The sequence below is a fragment of the Vombatus ursinus genome, unplaced genomic scaffold (genome assembly GCF_900497805.2).
Source record: "Vombatus ursinus unplaced genomic scaffold, bare-nosed wombat genome assembly UNPS02009205.1, whole genome shotgun sequence".
In the NCBI taxonomy this organism is placed as follows: Eukaryota; Metazoa; Chordata; class Mammalia; order Diprotodontia; family Vombatidae; genus Vombatus; species Vombatus ursinus.
Genome location: NW_020948983.1, coordinates 15128630 through 15152550, shown reverse-complemented (window position 1 = coordinate 15152550; position 23921 = coordinate 15128630). Strand labels below are relative to the sequence as shown.

Below are 23921 nucleotides of genomic sequence, written 5' to 3'. Positions count from 1 at the left end.
TCTAGATGTGAAGGTTAATGATTATTGGTGTTGACTTGGTATAATTTACCCATGGAAATGGTATTTTTCTGATTGCCTCAATGTTAGTCACCAGAATTGTGCTTTCTACCATTTCTAGAAGCCTGAGATAAGGGGTAGAAAAATAAGAAGGAGTGTCTCCTATCCTGTCCTCTCCCCTCTCCTTCCCTTTCTTCCCCTCTCTTCTCCTCCCTGCTACTCTCCTTTTCTCCCCTCCCCTTCCTTCTTTTCCCCTCCCTTCTCCTCTCCTCTTTAGAATTTTATTTTATAAGCAATGGAGAGCCATTGAAAGGTTTTGAATGGGAGAGTGACACACTTGCATGGCCTGATCATTTAGGAATATCTTTTTACACTGAGTTCTTATTTTTAAATCCTGGGTAATATGCAATAGCCAAATATTTTTGTACTTTAAAATGAACACAGAGTATGTTGTATGTTGTGCTGGGGCAACTTGGTGTAGTTAACTACAAAAATTTCACTTGCAGCTCACTATTCGCATTAGTCAAGTGGAAATCTCGTAAGTAAATTGCTACTCACTGATTTGTCAGTTGGCTGCCTGAGCTAGGTAGATGACTTGTTACCTGTCTCGCACAAGGAGTTCTCAGTAGGGGATAGATGGGGCACACACATGGCTGGACTGCATACCAGGCATTATTTTAAAGGGTATCATTGCAGCTCCGCCCTCCTGTCTGTCTAGAAGTCAGATTCAAAGGAGTCAATTGCTTGTCCATTGGATTTGGAGTCTTCTGAAAGACCAATTTGCTGGAATTAAAAGAGGTCCAGCTTAATAAATGTGTCTGCTTGTCTAATAGATTTGAGCAAATGAACCTTAAAAGACTTGATTTAATTTAACATGCAGCTCCAGACATCCGTGACTGGTTGAAAACTCAAGGAGCCAGTTGAGAGTTCCAGTTTCCTGATGAGAGTGAAACCAACCGTGATGCTATAACAACTGATGAAAAACAAAAGCAGTTTAGAAAAACAAAATTAGTTGCCTCCATTTCCTTAGCCGGGGAAGCCTGTGGCCCATGGCCCAAAGGCCATTGTAAACACCATGCCCAGTCTTATTTGATGTGGCCTGGTGCCGAGTCTGGGCAGGCTGACCCACTGGGAGAGTTCCATCTGATTTCCTATGGCCCATCCTTAGGTCCCTGAATTTCTCAAGATAGTAGAAGATCATAGGGACCCGTGATTTTGTCTGGGAAGAACTTGCCCACTCCCAAGGGAAATGAATATTGAATTTTAGCCCTGACCTCAGTACTGATGCAGCTTCTGAAGTGGCATGAGCAATGGTTGATAATAAATCTAAGAGTAGAAAAGCTTAGTGATGAAGTGGAAAGAATGCTAGATAGACAGCTGAAAGACTGGGTTTTGAATTTAAGTCTCTGCTAGTTGTAACCTGTGTGATCTTGAGCAAGTCAATCCCAGAATTCCACAGATAGAAGGGACCCTCTATAAATGTGTGTTGACTGACTCTCGTCACTTGAAGATTCCAATGAAGGAGAGTATCTACTAGCTTCTGAGTCAATCTATTCCGCTTTTGTTTACCTCAAACTTTAGGAATATTTTCCATAAGGAAGTAGATAGTGAGTATGGAACTCGCACTCTGGAAATCCTAGGTTCAAATCCTGCCTCAGACACTTGATGGCTGTGTGATCATGGGCAAGTGTCTTGACTGCAGTTCCTCATGAGTAAAACGAGGAGATTGTACTAGATGTCCTCTCAGGGAGCTTCCTATGATCCTTTATTACTTAATTCAATCTGAAATTTGCTCCTTTGCAGCTTCAACCACTTTTACCCTCTGGCACAAAACAGAACAAGTCTATTCTGTTTTCCACAAGAAAGGCCTTTAAATACTGGAACCTAATAATCATGCCTCCTCCGCCCTCCAACCACCCCTTAGGGCTTTTCTTCTCCAGGCTAAACATAAGGTCTTTCACTGTCCTAGTTGCACTCTCCTTACACCCTCCAGCTTATCAATGTTGTTCCTAAAACTGAACTTCTGCAACAGGGAACTGTCATCTAAGAACAGTCTCATCAGGGCAAACTAAGGCAGGGCTCTCACATACATGCACGCATGCATACACACATACGCATATATACATATATACATACATAGAACACATGTATGGATGGATTGTGCTATGCACAATGTATGTGTGTCTATGTATATATAGAGGTATGTGTGTATATGTATATGCACACATGCATGTACATACACATATAAAGAGATAGATATAGATGTAGATATAGATATATCAGTCTAAAATGACATTAGCTTTTCTGACTGCTACATTAGCCCCTCATATAGCCTGCAATCTACTAATATCTCAGGATCTTTTTTTTCCAGGCAAACTGCTGTCTAGTTGTGCCTCCCTCCCCCATCTTGTACTTAGGAAGTTGATATTTTTAAACCCAGGTATAAGATATTACATTTATCTCTGTTAAATTCAATCTTTTTAGATTCTGTCCAACACCCTCACCTGTCAATAGCTTTTCGAATTCAGACTCTGCTAACTTGTATATTAGGTATCCCTCCCTGCTTTGTGTTAACTATAAATTTGATAAGCAAGTCAAAGATTTTCTTAAAATAATTTTAGGTGGCATAAGGCCAAGAATGGATCCTTGTACGGTATGCATTGGAGACCTCTTGCCAAGTTGATTTTGCATCAACCCCACTTTGAGTTTGGCCATTCAACCAGTTCCAAAACACCTAACTGTCCTATGCTCTAGCTCATATTCCTCTATCTTTTCCCCAAGAATAGCATAATATGTTTTGTGAGATGTCAGATATAGGTCAACTATACACACACACACACACACACACGTGCGTGCACACACACATACATACATATATCATATATATGATATATATATGATATATACAGTATTCCCTTGATTTTCCACTCCAGTAGCCTCATCAAAAAAAGTAAATTAGTTGAATTTGACATGACCTGTGCTTGTTGCAGCCTAAATTTTTACTCTCTTTAATAATAGAGCTCTGTAGCAAATTCTAGAACTTTTTTGTCCATCAGAGTCAAGCCACCTAGTTAATAGTTTGCAAGCTCCCTGCCCTTCCTTTCTTTGAGACTTTGTACACATGATTTTGATGGATTCTTATAATCCTGTGAGATAAGTTCTATAGCATAGCTTTGTGAATGGCATTCTGGACCTTGGTTAGAAAAGCTGCCTTGGTCTGCCTTTGTGTGATCATCACTTCAGCTCTCAAACTCTCTGAGTCTCAGTTTTCATATTGAAAATGGGAATAAAAATACCAGTGGTCCTGCTTCATGAAACTGCTTTGAGGCTCAAATGATATAATAATGTGTGTAAAGTGCCTATAAGTTTTAGAGCACTATAGAAATGCTAGTTATTATTTGTATTATGGCCTCTGAGGTCCCTTTCCATTCTATAATTTTCTGTTTTTATGATGAGAGACAGGGAGTCAGTAAGCAAGTGGGAAAATTGAGAAGGAATCATTTTCCTTCCAAAGCATCTAGAAGGTGGTCTGGCGGGGTCCTGACTAACAGAGTTGCAGTAGCTGTCTCAGGATGGTCCTCACTCTCTCATTTTAGACTTCATCAATCAAGTAGTAGAAGAACTTTGATCTCTATGAAGAACGCTTTATTCTATTGTTATTCCTTTATTGCAGAATCAGAGATAGGGGACCGTATAGAAAAGCTACTCTTGTCTTTGTCACACCAAAGGCCAAGAAATACTTCCCTCTATTTCTGGATAATTATCAAATGATTATTATTCCTTCTGAAATTTTAATGTCTTACATTTATATTTTAAAGAGTATATTATGGCTGCAAAATGATTTTACAACTATTAACTCATTTGCTTCTTACACCACCCTGAGGTAAGGCAAGTATCACTATCTCCATTTTATAGATGAGGAAATTAAGGCTCAAAAGAGTTAAATGACTTTCCAATCCCATAGAACTTAAGTAGTTTTATAGTGATTAAGTGATGGAGTATGTAAACTCAGGTTTCCTGAGACCGAGTCAATTGTTCTAGGCAGCTAGGTGGTATGGTGGATAGAGTGGTAGTCCTGGAGTCAGGAAAACCTTAATTTAAACCTCACGTCACACTCACTAGCTCTGTAACCCTGGGCAAGTCACTTAACCTCTGTTTGCTTTAATTTCCCCACCAAAAAGATGAGGATAATAGTAGCACCTACCTCAGAGGGTGGTTGTGAAAATAAAATGGATTATTTTTTAAAAGTACTTCACAAACATTCAAGTGCTATTTAAATGCTATTATTATTACTATTATTATTACTCCTACATTATACTCTTTCAATCACAGCTGCTAGTACATTGTACCAATTAAATTTATTTCATCTCACTAATTAGGAATTAAGGCTCCATGGGGGCGTGGGAGAGGCAGGTGAATAAGATGCTGATTAAAGTATTCTTGAATTAAATCAGGGGAAGAATCAGGTGACTTCCAGGAACTGGGAATGAGTGGTGCTTTTTTTTTCTTTGATGTCTTCCAGCCCCTGATCACCTTGAACAGTAGCATTTCCTTCATGTTCACCTCTGAGGGATTGAACACCATAACAGTCCAGGTGGCGGCCGGCAATGCCCTCATCCAGGACTCCAAAGATATCGCAGTGCATGGTAAAGTCAGAGCACTATCGTCGCATCTCCTGTTGGTCCCCAGCCATTCAGCAAAAGTTTCACCTCCCCACCTCCCCCATCTGGCAGTAGAAGCCTTTGTAGAATGAGTGAAAGGCCAGACCCCAGCTTATTTCCTCCTCTGAGTGAACTAGGACAAAGGGACAGTCGGGGCAGGGCAATAAGAGCAGTATGGCTCCTGCCCTGTTGTTTGGACCATACGTTGTCAGCAAACACAATTTTCCCCATGACTCTATAGTTACAACAAATGGGCAGATGGGTAGGGACCACACACTTCAAGGCATCCTGAGTTAAAGAAATGCCAGGTCAAGGATACTGAGATGGTGAGTTCAATAAGTTGCTGGTCTGCATTGATAGAGGCAGGCTTCTGTCAGGGTCACTCTTCCAAAGGAAAAAGAAAGTAGCTGTCGACATTATCCAGTTAGGAATGTCTCTACCTGGGCTAATACTGTTCCTAAGTAGCTAGGCTTGTTTGAGCACATGTAGGCTAGTCACTGGCTCCATGTGGCTGTCCAGTCTGGTTGGTCCAGTCACCCTGGTGATGCTTATTAATCCAGTTTTTAAGTATTCATGACATTTACTGGGAGGACATACAGAAGTACAAGAAAAAGGGGGACAGTATAGTGGAGTGGTAAAGTTGTCTCTACCTGGCCCCATTATTTAAGGCTTCTTGTAAAGTTTGTTATGGTATCAGCCTTTGCAGCAAGAGTATTGCTCTTCTGGGATTTCACACAGAGTGTCTATTTTCAGAATTTGTATATTTCAGAAAATGGATCTTTTACAGCAAGTACATGTTTATAGTCCAGAATTAACAGGGCTGGCATCTGGAGGTGAATCAATCTGTTTCCAGTAACCAAATTTCTATTACTTCCTGGTGTACAAACTTCAATGTAGCATAATCGCTGGACTAACTTAATTTCCCCACCCCACCCCACCCTGTCTCTCCCTGTCTCTCTCTACCTCCATGTCTCTGCCTCTCCTTCTGTCTCCTTCTCTGAAGAATATTTCCAGTCACAGTTGCTGTCATTCTCACCCAATCTGGATTACCACAATCCTGACATCCCTGAGTGGAGACAAGATATTGGCAAAGTCATCAAGCGAGCTCTGGTCAAAGTAGGTTGGCTTTTCTTTACCAAGCAATTGAGGGTGGGGTAGGGGAGAGTTAAAAGAAAAGATATAAAATTAGAAGGCTATTCCAAGAAGAATCACCAAAGCGGGGAGTGCTAATAAAAGCAGTAAAAGTGGATTCATGTTTTTCCTTTCCTGCCATTTGGGGATTGGTTGAAGACAACACTGGAAGTGTTTAATTGGGAGTGGGGCAGTGTGATGAAGGCTTAAGGAGCTGGGGTTGAGGATGTCTTTACATATTCAAAGGATTATCATATCAAAGACGAACTAGATTTGTTCTTGGCTAAAAAAACATAAACAGAAAATAGAAATAGAGCCAGAGGAAAACAGTTTTTGCCTCATCACAAGGGAAAAAAGTTTCAAATAATTATGACTGTATAGAAATAGAATAGGCTGCCTCAGGGAGTAATGAGTTCTCTGTCACTAAAGGTATCTAAACAGCTGGATGATCACTTGTTGGGCATAAGTGAAGGCAAGTGGTTGGACTAGATGACTTTTAAGATTTTTTCCAACTCTAAAATTCTATGATTCTATCAATTCAGTCCGTTTCCTAGAGTAAAACAAAGGTTCTTCTTCAGCAGAATGATCATATTTCAGGGCATCCTCGCTTAGAGAGAGGATTCACAAATGGTGAAAGTTTGGTTGTTTAATCAACTTTGATATTCTCTAAAATGCAGAGCTTGGCACAATACCCGATGCTATGGCCTCTGTAGGATAAATTCCATTTCATTTCCTTATTGGAGTGATTGACTGTCCACCTGCAGCAACAGACTGGCAGAGGAAAAGCTTGCTATCTGTAGAGAGAAAAAAAAAATATCCCCTCCAGATGTTGGCACCATGGAGCAAAACTTCATTTTTCTTTATCTGGTTATAGCTCTGTGACTTTGTGCCGTGCTCTTTTCTGATGAGCTCATCTTTAATGATCCAGAAGTTGGTTAACTGTGACCATTCCATCTCACACTATCAAATGTTTATTGAATATCTACACTAGGTACAGAACACCATGATCAGGGCTGGGAGAGAAATGCAAAGTTGAGAGAAAACTGAATGGAGCCTGCCCTCACTGAGCTTACGGTTTTTCCTGGAGGATATGGCCCATACACATCTAGATAGTACTGTCACTGTTATTTGTCACAACATCTCTGCAGGTCACCAGTGTCCCAGAAGACCAGATTCTAGTGGCAGTGTTCCCTGGCCTCCCTACCTCAGCTGAGCTCTTCATCCTGCCCCACAAAAACATGACTGAGAGAAGGAAAGGCAATGAAGCAGACCTGGAGCAAGTGAGTGAGAGAAAGCACCAAGACTGGGAGATGGGGGAAGCAGGGCATCCTTGTTCTCATTCCTCTTCTCTCTACATGTCCCTTGCCTACACCCCTTTGTCAGAAAACAGTTGCATTTCTGTACCCTGTACCTATGGGAAAAAAACTATCTGTCACCCATAAAGCTCTTCCTTCTCCGACATTTGTCAGAGTTTCAGGCTCCAACCACCACCAAAGTATTATTTGGACACCTCATCTTGGTTTCAAGGTGTTCTTGGGTTCTTGAAGGCTATGTCAGCAGAAAGCCATCCCTGGTAGGTCCTATCAGGGCAGAAGGGCTTCAAGCATGAGGTCTATGACTGTATTTAGGTCATCTTGGGAATGACATACAAGACGTTAATTCACCATCATGTTTTCAAAAGAATTAATAATTTTAGATCGACAGCGATTCTCAAGATCCATCTGCTATGTCATAGGAGGGATTGTCCTGCATTAGTTGAGGGAAGAGCCATGCCAATGGTATTACAGATCCGTGGGATTGCCATTAAGGTTCTAGAGCAAGAGTTCTTAACCATTTTCATATGGCATAGACCCATTGGCAGTCTGGGGAAGCCAATGGATCTCTTCTCAGAATTATATTTTTAAATGAATAAAATACACAGGATTATTTGGACTAGTTGGTATCTCAGCTAGTTCTTGGTAACTCAGATAGTTAAGCACATCTCTCAGATCACAACCAGCCTGCCTATGTGGAGACAGTTGGCCAGAATGGACAGGTGGTGGTGATACGAAGGACAGTTTAACTGCCAGGGGTGGTTCTGGCACATAATCTGGCAGAGGAAAAGCTTGCTGTCTGTGGAGAGAAAACATGCCCCCCTCTAGATGTTGGTACCAGAGAGGAAAACCTCATTTTTCTTGTTCTGGTTATGCTTCTATGACTTTGTACCCTGCAGTTTTCTACCCCTGAAAGCTCTGTCCAAAAAGTTGGAGAAGAGAAAGCATTTGAGTTTTTCTATGTATGCTGGAAAAGTTTGTTTCTTATCTCCTAACTCTGAGGTCCTGAACAATTTAAGCTCTTCTTCTGCAGAGAAAATGAATTGCTGTTAGATATGACTCCCTGGGGAGAGACAGACTGCCTTATCTTGTCTTGGCTAAAGAAACTGCTTTTCCCCAAGACTGTCCAAAGGGATTGTGATTTACTGGTGTCTTCAAGTGGGTAGAAGAGCACTGATGGGTGCAAGGCACCAGAAGCTACAGGAAACATCCTGAGCCCATCATCTCTGCTCCTTTAGCCTCCTGACCATCAATTCTCTGCATTTGGGGGAAACCTGGCAACTGCAGGTCTACAAGGTTACCTTCAAAACCGGAATGGCAGTAAAAGGAGGCGGAGGGGGATGGGGGTGGTGAGTTAAAGGGACTGCAGCAGAAATGTGGCTGGAACAAAGGTAAAGTCTTCCTACCTTTCCTGTAGTCTGTGATGAGGGCTTGATCCATACTGTAGCCGGCTTTCTGACCCATAGGACAGTCGGATTGTCCTGTGTACTACCACCACTTGCTCATTCCCTCCAATCTTACTTAGAGCAACAACTTCATGACAGCTTAGTAGAGTCATATGGCCTTGGAATCCAGAAGATCTGAGCTCAGACCCTGTGTGACCCTGTACAAGTCACTTAACCACTCTGAGCCTCAGTTTCCTCATCTGTACTATGGAGATTATAATAGCATCTACCTCAAAGGATTGTTGAAATAAAATAATAGATGTAAAATATGAAATGATTACATATGTAATAATATATGAAAAATTTGAAATAATACATGAATGAAATGAAATAACATGTAAAATTTTTGCAAACCCTAAAGTACTACATAAATCAGGGGTTCTTAATCTGGGATCCATGGCTTGTTTTATAAAAATATTTTACAGCAATTAATAATTAGTTATTAATATAATAGTAGAATATTAATTTCTCTCATAACTTATTTCAATATGACTGGTTTCCTTTGAAAATCTATTTTATTTTATGCTTTTAAAAGCATTATTCTGAGATGGGGTCTGTGGGCTTCATCAAACTGCTAAAGGGGATTTATGACACAAAAACAGTTATGAAGCCATGGTAACTATGTAAGCTATTGTTGCTATTGTTATAGAAAGAGTGATGGATTTGGACTTAGATCCTGGTTGTGCCGCTTGCTAGCCGTGTTACCTTGAACACATCACTTAACCGCTGGACTTCAGCTCTCTCAGATGTAAAGTGAGAGGGTTAGACTAGATGATCCCTAGGATCAACTTCAGAATCTTCTCGGATCCCATCTACATATCTTTCCAGCAGCCCCAGTCCTGCAGTGGTGATAGCTCTGAGAAGCCTTCCTTGAGTAGAAGGATTGCGTATTGGAGTTGGCCAGAAATAAATCAGGCTTCTCAATGAGTACATCACTTTTACCAGACCTCTGTATTCTGAAATAGCAAGTGACACGTGTGAACTATATTTGGAAGCTACAATACCCATCCATTTAGATAAATAGGTAATTATGGTGATGAAGAGCAGCTGTGATATTAGGGCGAGGAAGGCAAGATAAGAGTTGGGAACAACAGCCTGAGTCTGCTAAAGCTTTCGTGCTGGAATTATGGAGTGATTCAATCAACTTTCCACATACTTAGGCCTGCTGGAGAAAATGAAGCAGGAAAAATTATTCCTAAGTTTTTGGTGGCAGGCTTTAGCTTTTTTTCTGCTCCGCTCCCCATTGTTCATCAGTCAATGATTGGGTATGGGGTGTGGGGGTGGGGAGAGGAGGACACCGAGAAGGTGCTTTGTGTTTCCAGAACTCTTCAGGATATTTCCTCTGCTGTATTGTACCCACTTGGTACAGTCGGAGGAACTGATGATGGTTTGACAAGCACCGGCTGCTAGGTAGAGCGATGGATAGTAGAGACAGTTGAAGACTTAGAGTCTTCCTGACTTTCAACCTGAGTTTCAATCCGGCCTCAGTCTGTGTGAACCTGCCCAAGTCCCTTAACCTCTCTCAGCCTCAGTTTCCCCATCTATACAATAAAGGCAGTGACTGTAGTGACTTCAAAGGTCTCCTTCAGCTCTAAGCCTATGATCCTATGACCTATAGTGAAGGTATTCCTTGAAAGTCACAGATAGGCTCGATAAGTTGTTTGACCTTAGGCTACTCCCCAAGGCCTTGATCACACCAACAGTGATACCGCAGTAGACCCAAGCTCTAGGTCTATGTGGTTGTAGAAATCAGGTAGCAAAGGGCCACCAGCATTGTGGGCTAGAAAAGGCACTAAGTCAGGAGTTGAGACCTGAGTTCAAGTCCTGATCCTAACTCATTGTGTAATCTGGGTTATACTTCTTGGTCTTGATTGTGGGGATACTACTACCTACCTACATGAAATCAGATCAAATAAACCTTATATCATGTTATAACAGAGTAAGAAAATCTACATAAAAGCACTTTCTTTGGATTATGATACCAAATTATAGCTCCAAAAGTCACAAATTTATCAAAACGCTCTCTGAACTTTTTTTTTCGTTAACGAGAGGTTTCTCTCTCTTCTTTGAATCCTCACCTAGTGAAAGAGAAAAGCTATTACTTTCCCATCTACTTCTCTATGCTTTTATTTTGCAGATTGCAGAACTCCTGTTTAATGCTCTAAATCAGAACTTGGTCCAGTTTGAGCTAAAGCCAGGGGTCCAAGTCATCGTCTATGTCACTCAGTTGACATTAGGTGAGTACTCACAGAGAAGGGGAGGTCGTGCTGCGGGGCTGTGATTTTCAATCCTTAAAAGGAAAAGAAAGTAAAAGCCTTTCTCCTTAGGTTCTAAAAGATGCCTTCATTTTTAGTGACCTGATAAAAATCCTAACCACGTGTGAATAATAACATGATAGAGAGAAAATACTGAATCATAAGTTAAGTAAACAGATTGCTGTGTGTCTTTGGGGCAATATCATTGCTTTCTAGGCTTCTGCTTATAAATTGAGACCATTTGGTGAGTTGATATTTAAGGTCTCCTCCAGATCAACATATTCCATAAATACTGGGTAGAGGTGGACTAAAGCTCAGTCATTTTAAGGAATGGAGAATGTAGATGACCAGCTTGATAGTGATAATTGGGTCCCTCCTGCCATATGCCTGCCTCTCCCTGACTCAGAATGGTCAGCTCTGAGAGTTTGTGATCCTTAAATCATTCCAGTGAATGGAGTGCCCCCTATAGCCCAAATGTGGAGGCTTTCAGAGCACCAGAGCAGCTGTGCTTATGAGGATTCAATAGAGAAAACCAAGTGAAATATTTCATTATTATTTCACCTTGAATGCCCTAAGTTACTGTACACAATAATCGTCCCAAAGCACTTTGAGCAGACAGAGAACATTCCAGCCTTCCTCCCACTTTCCTCAGCTGGGCATAGATTTCCTAAAGAACAGTGAATTTACTCAAACAGAGTCTGCCGTGATCCTTTATCTGAGAAACAGTGGCCCATCGCATTCTCCCTGATGGAGGCCATGAGCTCAAAACAAAATGCAGCTTGTATGCATGAATTGCCTTTGCTCAAACAGCAGGTGAGGTGCTAAGAGCCAACAGATACCACCCAGTTAAGGAAAACCCCTGACTGATTGGCTTCCTTTGTCAGGGCAGGGCTGGCACTGCTCCCATTTTCCCCTTCCCCCATCTCCAGATAAGAACATTTATGGAGAACTTCCTAGTATTTTTTTTTTTTATTCCTTTCAGCCCCGCTTGTGGACTCCAGCACAGGGCATAGCAGCTCAGCAATGTTGATGCTTTTGTCTGTGGTGTTTGTGGGTTTGGCTGTCTTCTTGATCTATAAGTTTAAAAGGTAAGTGCCAACCACTTTCAGTTTTTACTCTGGTAACTGGGTATGGAGTGGGGGGAAGGTGAGTCCTCATCTTCCTTGTACCCAGACCCTACCTCCCCTCCCAGCCCAGCCCAGTCAAATGGACTACTTGTTTGGTAATTATACACAATGTGTTAGAGTAGATGGCAGTCACAGCTGGACTTTTCTGTAATCTGTTTTTCTATGTTCTTCAATTAACTTCAGCCTTGTGTTGGTCTAACTTGGTTCAATTATAAGCTCCTTGAGGTTAGATTTCCTGCCTTATTTATCTTTGCCCTAGTGGGTACTTAAATTATTACTTGTTGAAAGAATGGATGAAAGAATAAATGAATGGAAGGATGAATAAGTGGATCGATGAATAAATGGATGGATGGATGGATGGATGAATGGGTGGATGGATGAACTGGGTAAATGATTAGTGAACTGAGTAGTCTCTTTGCTCCAAGTGAAGTATAAAGAAGCAAAAGGAAAAATCTGAAAAAAGATTAATCTCATTTGTTTTTATTTCTCTTTGATATACAAGTTCATTTCTGTAGCCACACATCCTTCCAACTGAAAGTTCTCACTCCTCAGAATGATCCCTAACTGACCTGGGAGGCTCTAGCAGGAAATAGCTTTTCACGCATTAAATGATTTTTTAAAGAAAAAAAAGTCTCACTTCACAAATTTAACCGAGCAATAACTCAGTTAACATTCACATGCTAAAAATACCCACCTTCCGTCTCTCAGTTTTTCCTAATCAATTTCCTTTTAAAAACTTAGGGAGGAAAAAAAAACAATCCTGCATGTGTTCAGGAATAATTTCTGAAAGCAATGGGAGTGGTGTCATAAAATGATACTTCAGGACGTGAAATTATAATCAATATTTTTATTCTATTAGTCCTCAACTGTTAAGTCCTTCTATTAGCAAGAAGGATGCCTTCCACCGACTAACCCCTTTGGCAGAAACTTCACAACCAGAGGCAGAAATAAAATAGGTAGCATGCGGCATCTAAGGTGAGGGAGGGGGGTGGGGAACAGGGAGAAGACTACAGAATGAAAAATCATTAAATAATAATGTCACAAGTGCTACCAGGCACTGCAAGGAGACAGGGCAGGTTCTATGTAGGTTGAGTCCAGGAAACTGCAGGACATAGGGACTAAGGGACCCCAACCTTCACCCCGAATCCCCCCTGCTGCCCCCTCGGCCATCCTAGAATACCTTCAGGGCTTTAATCTATTTCCCCTCCCCTCAGATCTGGTCACCTAAGTGCTGGAGCCTGAAGTGTTTTTAACAAAGGACCAAAATTTTCTTTCCACAATGAAGGCAAAAAGGCTTCAAATGCCCCATTGAATTTCAGCTTATTAGTTAAATTAGTCAGCACATATAAATGAAAATTTATCAGATCTTTCTTTGATTTGATGAGGGAAAAGGGAAAGAATTGGGAAAAGGGAGAGTGAGTGGTTTTACTGATACAGGAAGTAGAGCCTAGGGAAAAAAAGAAGAAAAAAAAAACCTGAAGACTTAGTTTAGGGCTAGGACAAATAGAATCAGTGCCTGGAGGTACCTTTGTTATGTCGGACAGTATTGCTGAGTCCTGTGATTTATAAAGATTTCCTTTTAAGATTTTTTCTCCACTTCTTTTCCTTCTTGCTTTTACTCTGAACACTACTGACTTCCTTAAAATGAGCTCCATTAATTGAGGTAGCACTATATACAGTAAATTCTCTTTCTCTGAATACCACTTCAGGAGCAATTCTTTCTCTTTGGAGGTGCCAAGCAATCCATAATTCACTATGGGGCTACATGAGAACTACAGTGTCAGTGCAATAAACTCGGACTTTTTCAAAAGTAACCAGCAATCTGCACACTTTTTCTTGACTATCAAAGATTTCTGGAGTTACTCCCCACACTAGCCAAAGCTTCAGGCCTACTTCCCACCCCTGGATGCCTCCTTTCTTTTCTGTCTTCCTGCCAGGTCAGCTGCATCTGTAAATCTTTCAGTTCTATTAGGCACAAAGAATCACAGTGGCTGTGAGTGCCCGGCTGGTGGACACAGCCTTTGCTTCTGTATCTTCTGGGGAAATTGAGCTTTCCAGATCATTGGCTTGGCTGTGCTTTCAAAAATCAAACCTTTCTCTTTGCAGCAACCTGATCATTGCCCCCAGGGGCTGACCAACAGGAGGAGAAGGGCTGAGCCACATTGCCAACGCTAACTACACTTAGATTTGTAAGACTGCTGTACCCCATCTATCCACGTCCAATAACATGGCTGTTACTTTCTTCTGTCCCAAGAAATAATAATATAAAACAAAGGCTCAAACATGATCTTGCCTTTCCCTAAGGTCTGCCCAAGAGGATATTCACTCTCTCAGAGAACTATACTCATCCTACTAAGACATCGAATTTCTCGGGAAAATGTTTGAAGCAGCTAAGATATTTTGAGGTTTTACCAGCATGACCTTGCCATTGTAATCTTACTTCCATAGCCTACTTCACTGTCTAATACTATCCGTGAAACATCTCTGAAGGTCTCTAGACACATTATGTATGAGACACAAACCAAAATAATGTTTGTTAGCTGGAAATTAATGAGAAGAGCATCAGGCTCTGTCTCAGGAGAGCCAAGTTCCAGTTCTGTCTGCCATTCAGTGGCTGGCTGACCTAAGGCAAGTCTTCTAATCTTTCTGCAAAATGAGCTAATATTTTTTCTTCCAGTGTTCCAAGACCATTGAAAAAAAAATGTAAACAAAATGCTGAAGCACTCCATCCAAGGTAGTGGCACTATGCAGACATGTAAATAGAATTTTCTGCCTTCATCATATCATTGGGCAAACTGGGAAATGGCCAAAGGAAAATCTGGTTAAGACACCTTCCCATCTTTGCATTGAGTCACATGATCAGATAAGAGCTTCAGCTGCCCTAGAGTATAATAAATGGGAGGGGGAGCCTCTATTTTAAATATGGTCATCCTAGAGTAGATGAACAATATGGACTTTTATGATTAAACAGAATCTCCATCATAAAATGCAGTTTTTTTTGTTTATATAAGGAGAAAGCAGCCTGGGCTAGCATGAATTTTTAATTCTGTGCATTTAGAAATTTGCCTTTTGCAGCCTCTCACATTGCCTCCTCATTAGGGCCCTTGAAGCCTGAATCTCTTGACCCACTTTAAAAGAGCAGGGATAGGTCAGTCCATCAACAAACATAGATCTGAAAAAGACATATCTACATATGACAAACCTACCTTCAGCCCAAAGGAGAGGCTGATAGAATGTATTTGGTTTATCTAAACATTTTCATCCATTTGTTTCCTGAGACAGCTTCAGTAAAAGGTTAGTGTAAAACTGTGGATCTGGCTTTAAGGGAGGGCACAGTTGTTATTCAGTGGTGTCTGACTCTCCGTGACCCCATTTGACATTTTCTTGGCAAAGATATTAGAGTGCTTTGCCATTTCCTTCTCCAGCTCATTTTACAGATGAGGAACTGAGGCAGAGTTAAGTGACTTGTCACAAAACTAGTAAGTGTCTGAGGCCAAATTTGAACTCACAAAGTTGAGTCTTCCTGACTACAGGCTTGGCATTCTAACCACTGTGCCACCAAAGACATAGTTTTCATCTTAACTAGTACATTTTTTTCTGTACAACAGATCTCTACTTATTTTGGAGGAATTTACCTTTGCTTTGGAAGTCAGAGGACCAGCCAGGGTCTAGAATAAGCTCTGACACTAACAAAAAATGTGATATTGGGCAAAACCAGTCCCTTCTCTGCATCACAATTTGTTTATCTGTAAAATGCAGGGGTAAAACCAGGTCTAGGTTAGGTCTCTGAGCTCCCTTGGTGCTCTGATCCAGCTGTATTTGGTTCCGTCCTAAAAAGCCAGTGTGATTACATTATCTCAAACATTTTGGGCCATTTACTCTTTTCTATTAACATATAATAACCACAGACCATGAGGGTAGGAGATTGGGGGTCTGAAGTGGAGTCTAGGGGCTTGTCTATGCAGCTGGTGATCCATTTGGGGGTGCTTCTGATGGTGTACTGGAAAGAATGGTGAATGTGGAATGAGAAGATCTGGGTTTAAATTTACCACTATTCTATAAACTCCCACTCTGTTTCCCTCATCTGCAAAATGAAGAATTTGCATTCAAAGCAAATCTTTAGATGGTCTTTTTCCAGCTTTGATTTTTATCAACTCTATAAAGCTTTTCTCTGTCCGCCCAGCTTTCTCTCTGAAGAAAAAGAGTTCTGTGCTTTGATTTGCTCACTATGTTACTAACCTGCCCTACTAAGAAGTATTACTACTCTTTCATGTCACCACAGGAAAATTCCCTGGATTAATATCTATGCCCAAGTTCAACATGACAAGGAGCAGGAGATGATTGGGTCAGTGAGCCAAAGTGAAAATGCTCCCAAAATCACCCTCAGTGACTTTACAGAGCCCGAGGAGCTGCTGGACAAAGAATTGGACACACGGGTCATAGGTAAAGGTGTTCTACATCCTGTCCTACACCTAAAACTTAAGTCAAGTTATCTCCTATGGCAGAGGGCCCCCAGGCCGTTTATGGCCCACAGCACTCTCCACTGTGGCCAGAACCAGATTAATATGTCATTGGGAAATATTTAACAAAATAAATAAAAATGCAGTAAAACAGATACCATTACATTTTAAAGACTATGCAGTCTGCAGAGATCATTATGTATGGATTAGTAGCCTTCCATTTCTACTTGAGTTTGACAACACTGTCTTACGGGCTAGTTAACCCAAAGAAGCCTCATTCTCCCTATATAAAAAACTAGAGAGCAATAGTCAAGAGAATGGGTTGGTTGTTCAGTCATTTCCATCATGTCCATCTCTCTCTGACCCCATTTGCGGTTTTCTTGGCAAAGATATTGGAGTGGTTTGCCATTTCCTTCTCTGACTCATTTTACAGATGAGGAAACTGAGGCAAGCAAAGGTGAAGTGACTTGCCCAGGGTCACACAGCTATTAAGTGTCTGAGGCCAGATTTGAACTCAGGTCTTCCTGACTCCAGGGTGAGTGCTGTATTCCCTGGGCTACCTAGCTGCCCGAGACAAGGTGTTGGGAGTGCAACAGTAGTTAAACAACTTTGACTGAGCCCTTACACTAACACAAATGACTTCTCCTGCTACTCTAATGGACTCTGGGGATACAACAACATGGCCCCTAAACTTTATTTGCAAAATGCTTTTATCATTTTTGTTGTGTTTTGTTTTCTTTAAAGAAGGTGATACATATTGGGTACACTGGCGTGATAATTATTTTTGAACGAAAGCTCTTTCCCATGCCACCTGAGGACCCCTGCCTTTAAAAAATACAAATTATCCATCATCTATATATATCTTGAAAATAATCAAAAGCACTGACTCTGCAGTAAGAAGGCAAGTTCAAGTTATGTTTCTATTACTTATTGACCTTGGGCAAATCACTTAGGTAAGATAGGTGGCACAGTGGATAGAGCGCCAAGTCCTGAAGCCAGGAAGACTCATCTTCCTGAGTTCAAACCTGGCCTCAGACACTTCCTAGTTGTGTGACCCTGGGCAAGTCACTCATTGCCTCAGTTCCTCATCTGTAAAATGAGCAAGAGAAGGAAATGGCAAACTACTCTAGTATCTCTGCCAAGAAAATCCCAAATAGGGTCTCAAAGAGCTGGAGACAACTGAAATGACTGAACAAAACAAAACAAAAAAATTACTTAACCTCCTTCATCTTAAGTTTTCTCAACTATAAAATTAAAAAAGAAAAGGTGAATTAGATGGCCTCTGATATCCCTTCCAGCCCTCCATCTTTGATCCTAATCACATAAATTGAGCACAGAAAGGTGGGACAAGATGTTCTCACCTGTTCCCCAGATGGCATCGTATGGCTTTCAAGATACACTCAACAAGTGCACTGTTACCTGACATAAAGGTTTCCCTCCCCAAAGCACTGCTTTATCAGGCTAAGAAGACAGCATTGCCTGATAGGAAATCAGCCTGATTGTGAAATATATTAGGAAATTATGATTCAAATTCCTTCTGCCTATGAGGGCACACTGAATGTGTTCTCTCAGTCTGAGAAAATATTCTGGGCACTTAGGGTCTCGGTAGTTCTAGGACATTTGCCTCTTTCAGATATAGGGAGGCTAGATTCCCTTTCTCTTAATGTGGCAACTGACATATCTTCCACATAAATGGTTTCCAAATGTCTTATGAGAGAGTGAGAACCCCTTCTTAGGAAAGAAGTAAAGACCCTAAATTTCTGAGTCACTCTAGGGATTCTGAATGATAGGAACAAATCTTTCTCATGTTAGATTCCAAAAGACTATTTGGTGAAAAATACTTCATGGACAAATCTCGAGAGGAAAGCAGTTAGGATTGCCTCACAAAAGGGAGCTGCTGCAATAGGGTGAAGATACAGAAAGGCTGGGGGGAAGACGACGGAGCTGGCTCTCCCCCATGCCTCCTTGTTCACATGTATTGCTAAAGTCTGTAGTTCTTAACCATCCATGTCAGGCAGAGATGAGAAGTGTTGTTGTTGACTACCTGTCTGAGACTCTCTATTTGCATGTCTTATCACCCCTGCAGGTGGTGTTGCCACCATTACCAACAGCGGAAGCACAAAGGAAATCCCCAACTGCACTAGTGTTTAATGCGGAGAAGCCACTTGGTCTACAACCTCTCTGACATTTTTTTTTATTCTTGATGATTATTGTTCTTATTATTATGGGGGAGGGGAAAGAAAACTATCCTTTTTTTAATCCTCTTCTACCCCAGAGTCCCCTTCACGAACAGATGACATTGGAGAAAGGCCTTCTTAACCAATTAAAATGTCCCAAGAATCAATAACTGTGTTCCTGTCATGGTGGAAGGCTCTCCTCTTGCTGCTTCTGTGCCATCTTCTGCCAGTGGCAGCTCAAAAGCAGGACTTTCTATGTCCTCCTGGGCTCTGCCTTGTTTTGGTTGTTGTTGTTGTTGTTTTTTTACACACACAAACTCACCAAACCACACAGACACAAACCCATGATCTAGTCTGCTTCTGCTGGGCCCCGGTGGGAGTGGAAGTATCTTGCAGAAGCAGGCGGCATCCTTTTGAGAGGCCCTGCCTGGTGCATGTCAACACTGAAGAGACCAATGATGAAAAGGACAGCATATTGTAGATAACACCAATGTAAATAGCTTTTTATTTCCTGGGAAATAATTTAATGTTTAGTAAAAAAAGAAAAAGAAAAAAGGAAGAAACTCGGTGTGCGCGTGCGTGCGCACGCGCGCGCACACACACACACACACACACACACACTCACACTTAAAATGGACAAATCCACCAGAAGCCTGTTTGGCAAGTATGAATTCTGGACCAAGTCCAGTTGTCTGTCACATTTAACTCTTTCATCTCTGTGTCCACAACATAGCTGTTTCCTATTCTGTATATAAAAAGGGGGAATTCTTTTAGATAGATAGAAAAGATTAGAATGAAGTGACATTGCAATACGCAGAGTTCTCTGTGTTCCCCAGATGGCATAGCATGGCTTTCAAGATACACTCAACAAGTGCGCTGTTACCTAACATAAAGGTTTCCCTCCACAAAGCACTGATTTATCAGGGTAAGAAGACAGCATTGCCTGATAGGAAATCAGCCTGATTGTGAAATATATTAGGAAATTATGATTCAAATTCCTTCTGCCTATGAGGGCACACTGAATGTGCTCTCTCAGTCCGAGAAGATATTCTGGGCACTTAGGATCTCGGTAGATAATGGCAATGGTTAGTAGATTGGTAGCATGGGTCTGGCCCATGTACATTTTATAGGCCAAATAGCAATCTAGTGGTCTGATGATCTTAGTCAACTCTGCAACGCTGTGATATCTCATTGTCAGGAGTATGCACCCTCCTTAAAGTCAAGTGTCTGCCTTTAGTTCCCTTTAGATAATTTGGATCTGTAGGGGGGTGGGTGGTGGTGTGAGCTTAGCAGTCATTCTCATTTTCCCTGCTTCACACATTTGCCTACCCTAGTTCCATTACCCTTGGATTGTCCTAGCCCAAACTCTGTTATTTTTTCAGGGGGGCAAGATGGAAACATTTGTTTTAAAAAGGATATATTCATAGGATAGTCCTCATGGAAGGTAAAAAGGAAAATGATCTTTATGGGATATTTTTTTTCACATTCCACCCTCTATGAAAAATGTGAGACATCTGAAAGAATGTCATTGGCTGATTACAGCAGCATAGAGCATCCATCCGTACATTTCTTTGAAAAGATTAGGAATGTTTATAAGCACCCCACTTTCTTGTTTCAAGGGTTAATTGGAGCAGACAATTGCAATACTTGTATTAAACACTGGAATACAAATGCATGAGTCATATCTATATATACAGTATATGTATATATACTGTTCTTGGTTTTATTGTTCCATTTGAATATTTCTACTGTAAAAAAAAAGGCAGTGGTTTTGAAATTGTTGAAAATAAATGTATTTTTGTACATCAAAGTTATATCTTGGGGCTGAGCATTTTTTAAAGTTTTATTATTGCCTTTTGTTTTTATATCAACAACACAATTACCATTCCTTTGTAACAAAGAAGACCAGTTAGGCAAAACCAATCAATACAGAGATTATATCTGACAGTATATGCAACATTCTACAGCTGTCTTCCCCCACTGCTTTAGCAAAAGGACAGTGGGACAAAATGGACCCTATCTTTTCTCCCAGGGCCAACATTGCAATTAGACATCATCCAACTTTGTTTTATTATTTTTTCATGCACATGTTCTCATGTTTCTGTATCAATTCATATAAGCCTTCTTAAGTTTCTCTGAATTCCTCACTTTTGGCATTTCTTAAGACACAATAAAATTCAGTGACCTTCATATATCACAGTTGATTCAGAAATTGCCTAATCAACAGGCACCTACTTTGTTTCTAGTTTTTTTGCTACCCAAAAACACCTCTGCTATTATTTTGTGACATTTGGGCGATCACTAGCCAATATGCCTGTTCAGAGCCTCAGTCTATGCCTTCTTTGTGTGTTTCCTCTCATGTGAATGGCATATTCAGCTAACTTTCCCATCCCAAGCTATTCTCTCTCCCTTTACTATTGCTGGTTATAGTTCACTGGTAGACTTATTCCTTGGGGATGCCCCTCAACATGATATGACTTGGCTTTCCAAAAATAATTCTGTGAGAATGAATTGATTTTTCATGCATTTTGGTGTAAAAGGACAAAGAGAAATCATGCTTCATGTCTTTGAAAAGCTGCCATATGGAATAATAATTAGCATTGGATCCTTAAGGTTTGCCAAGCACCTTTCCATATATTATTTCATTTGATCTTCACTAGAACCTTGTGATATAGGTCCTATTATTGTGCCTTTTTTTACAAATGAGAAATAGAGACTAAGCAGAATTAAGTGACTTTTGCAGAGTCACACAGCTGGTGAGTATCTGGGAACAGGAATCAAACTCTCGTATTCCTAATCCCATATCTCTCCACATATCTATGGATGAGCCCCATTCTTCTTAGTGCTGAGGGCAGATGGAAGAGCTATGTGTGCAAATGTGCAAAAGGCAGATTTAGTCTCAATATAATGGAAAATAATCCAGAAGTAGTAAAGACTGCTTCAGGAAGTAGCAGGTTTCTCAATCAACAAATATTTATTAAACACCAGTGTCAGGCACCAAGATTACAAGTACAAAGAATGAAACAATCCGTACCCTAAAAGAGCTTATATTTTAATGGGAATGAATCAAGTATACATAGTATAAAGTGAATAAATAGTTAGCAGGTCTTTTTTTTGGAGTGCTAAATCAAGGAGATAAATCAGGAAAGCTCTTATTCCAAAGATAAGTGTTTCTGTTGTGTCTTAAAGGAAAAGGGTCTCTGCAGCAGAGGTGAGGCAGGAGAACTTTCTAGGCTTGGGGGATAAGCAGTGCAAAGGCACACAATTCCTCTTATTAGAATGCATTGGAAGTCGGGATGGCCACATAAGTATGTAGTAGGGGCAAGTTTTGGTCAGATGTGGTTTGGACTAAACGCCTCCTGAATCCCTTTCTAACTTTCTGATTCTAACTTCTAACTTCCAAGATTTTGTGATTTCCTGAGGAAGATCTATTTTTTGAATGTTTTAAATGCAGAGAATTGACAAGAAGCATGTGTCATAGTGGGATAGAGTCTTGGGAAGATCTGGGTTCTGATCCCACTTTTAACTCATACATCTGGTTGCTTAAGCATCTTCTGTCCTAGGCGACTCACTAAAATTGTAAATTGCCGAGTAGATGCTAATCTGCAGAGTCCCATATACCAATGAATTTATGGGTCTGATGTTATAGGCATGAGGGGTTTCTGCATACCGAGTCCAAACTCCATGCACATCTATCTTATAAAAACTAAGCAAAAAAAGATTTCCAGGGAACACAACGCTTTTCCCTTTCACGGCAGAGCTGGTCTTCATTTCTTGTGATTCCTGCTACCTGTAGAATATTCTTCCCTTCTCTTATACAGTATCCAGCCCCTGAGTCCTGGGATCAGGTGCACTTTAAAACCAGGGGGCACTAGGAAATAGAGTAGGCTTTACAGAATGGAGCCAATGATGTAATGAGTAGTTATGGTTAGCAAACCTTCAACGGCAGCCTTGAAAGACAGGCAGGACCAATGGCCAAACAGAAGGAATTGTTCCTGCATCCAGGAGTTTGCTGGAGTGGAGGAGACTTTCTGTAACCTACCTCAAAACAAAACTTTGTGGGTCTTCCTCTGGCCATGCGGATGTTACATAAAGTACAAGGTAAATCTTAGAACAATTTTCTAGGTAGGGATTGCAAATTTGCTATATCATTTGAAAAAGACAGAACCAGACCAAAGGTATACAATTAGAAATAAAGGCTTAAAAAATTCAGACTTTAAAAATGTATGATTTTTCACTTAGTTGATACCAAAATACCAGAAGGTATATTATTTAAAAAATAAATTTTAATATCATTTTAAAATTTCACCAATGTATCCTTTCCCTTCTGAGAGAGCGATCCCTCATAAAAAGGATTCAAATAATATTAATGAGGCAAGAAAAATAAAGTTAAGGAAAAATAACCATGATACCCAAGAATTCTGATGTTACAAGCAGCATTCCACACCTGTATCTTCCCCCCACCCCCACCAAGAAGGGCAATGAGACGCTTTCTCATGTCTCTTCTCTGGGACCAAGTATGATCCCACAGCACATGGTTTTGAATTGTTTTGTTGTTGTTTTTATTTGCATTGTTGGAGTCATGGTGTATGTTGTTTTCCTAGTTCTCCACTTCATTTTGGATCATTTTACATCAGTTTGTATTCATTATAGCCATCATTTCTTAAAGCCCATAAATATTCCATTACATTTATGTGTAATTCCAGTGGGCATCATTATGGAATTGGCTGACTGGCATTTGGTCCTTTCTTCTTCCTTCACCTTAGTGACAGCTGAATCCTTCCTGGGACTTCCCTATCTTCTCCTTGATGGGTGAAGCTTTGGGGTGTGACCTTTTGTTAGTCACGTCCTCTCCTCCTTCCCTCTTTTCTCTCTGGACAGATCCACGCTCAGTTATATTTAGTATCATTATTTAACTTATTAGGTAATAAAATGGCACCTTTCTGTATTTTATGGAATTTATATCAGACAGAAAATTATTAATATACAATCACAATAGTGCAGAACCCCAGTTGGGAAAATTCTTTATGCTCCTAACAGAGGTTTGATTCTGTTTTTTTCTTCAATTTTTTTGTTTATTTGTACCTAATTGCTGACCTCTTTATGTGTGAGACAAAAATTAAGATACGGAAAATGATTTTTTTTTGAGTGAGCTGAGAATATTTCAGTGTTTATTGTTAGAGAGGTATATGGAAAGGAAGTTGAGGCATTTTTATTGAAACTTCCCTCAGTCTTTGAAAAGGTGGATAGAATTGGTACCTTCAGCCCTGGTCTTCTAATCTGATATCTGTCTATCTATCCATCCATCATCTATCTATCTATCTATCTATCTATCTATCTATCTATCTATCTATC

At 40.6% G+C, this 23921-nt stretch overlaps 1 protein-coding gene across 1 annotated transcript in view; it reads left to right on the top strand.

Annotated features, from left to right (window-relative positions):
- Positions 1–18623, top strand: part of SORCS3 (sortilin related VPS10 domain containing receptor 3) — a 682653-nt gene extending 664030 nt beyond the window's left edge. The window contains exons 21-27 of the mRNA XM_027851811.1: positions 4520–4643; positions 5662–5774; positions 6938–7069; positions 10685–10784; positions 11785–11890; positions 16212–16372; positions 18476–18623. Of these exons, the coding sequence (XP_027707612.1) occupies positions 4520–4643; positions 5662–5774; positions 6938–7069; positions 10685–10784; positions 11785–11890; positions 16212–16372; positions 18476–18540 (801 nt within the window). The 3' untranslated portion in view covers positions 18541–18623. The remainder of the gene's footprint in view (positions 1–4519; positions 4644–5661; positions 5775–6937; positions 7070–10684; positions 10785–11784; positions 11891–16211; positions 16373–18475) is intronic.
- The last annotated feature ends 5298 nt before the right edge of the window (positions 18624–23921 follow it).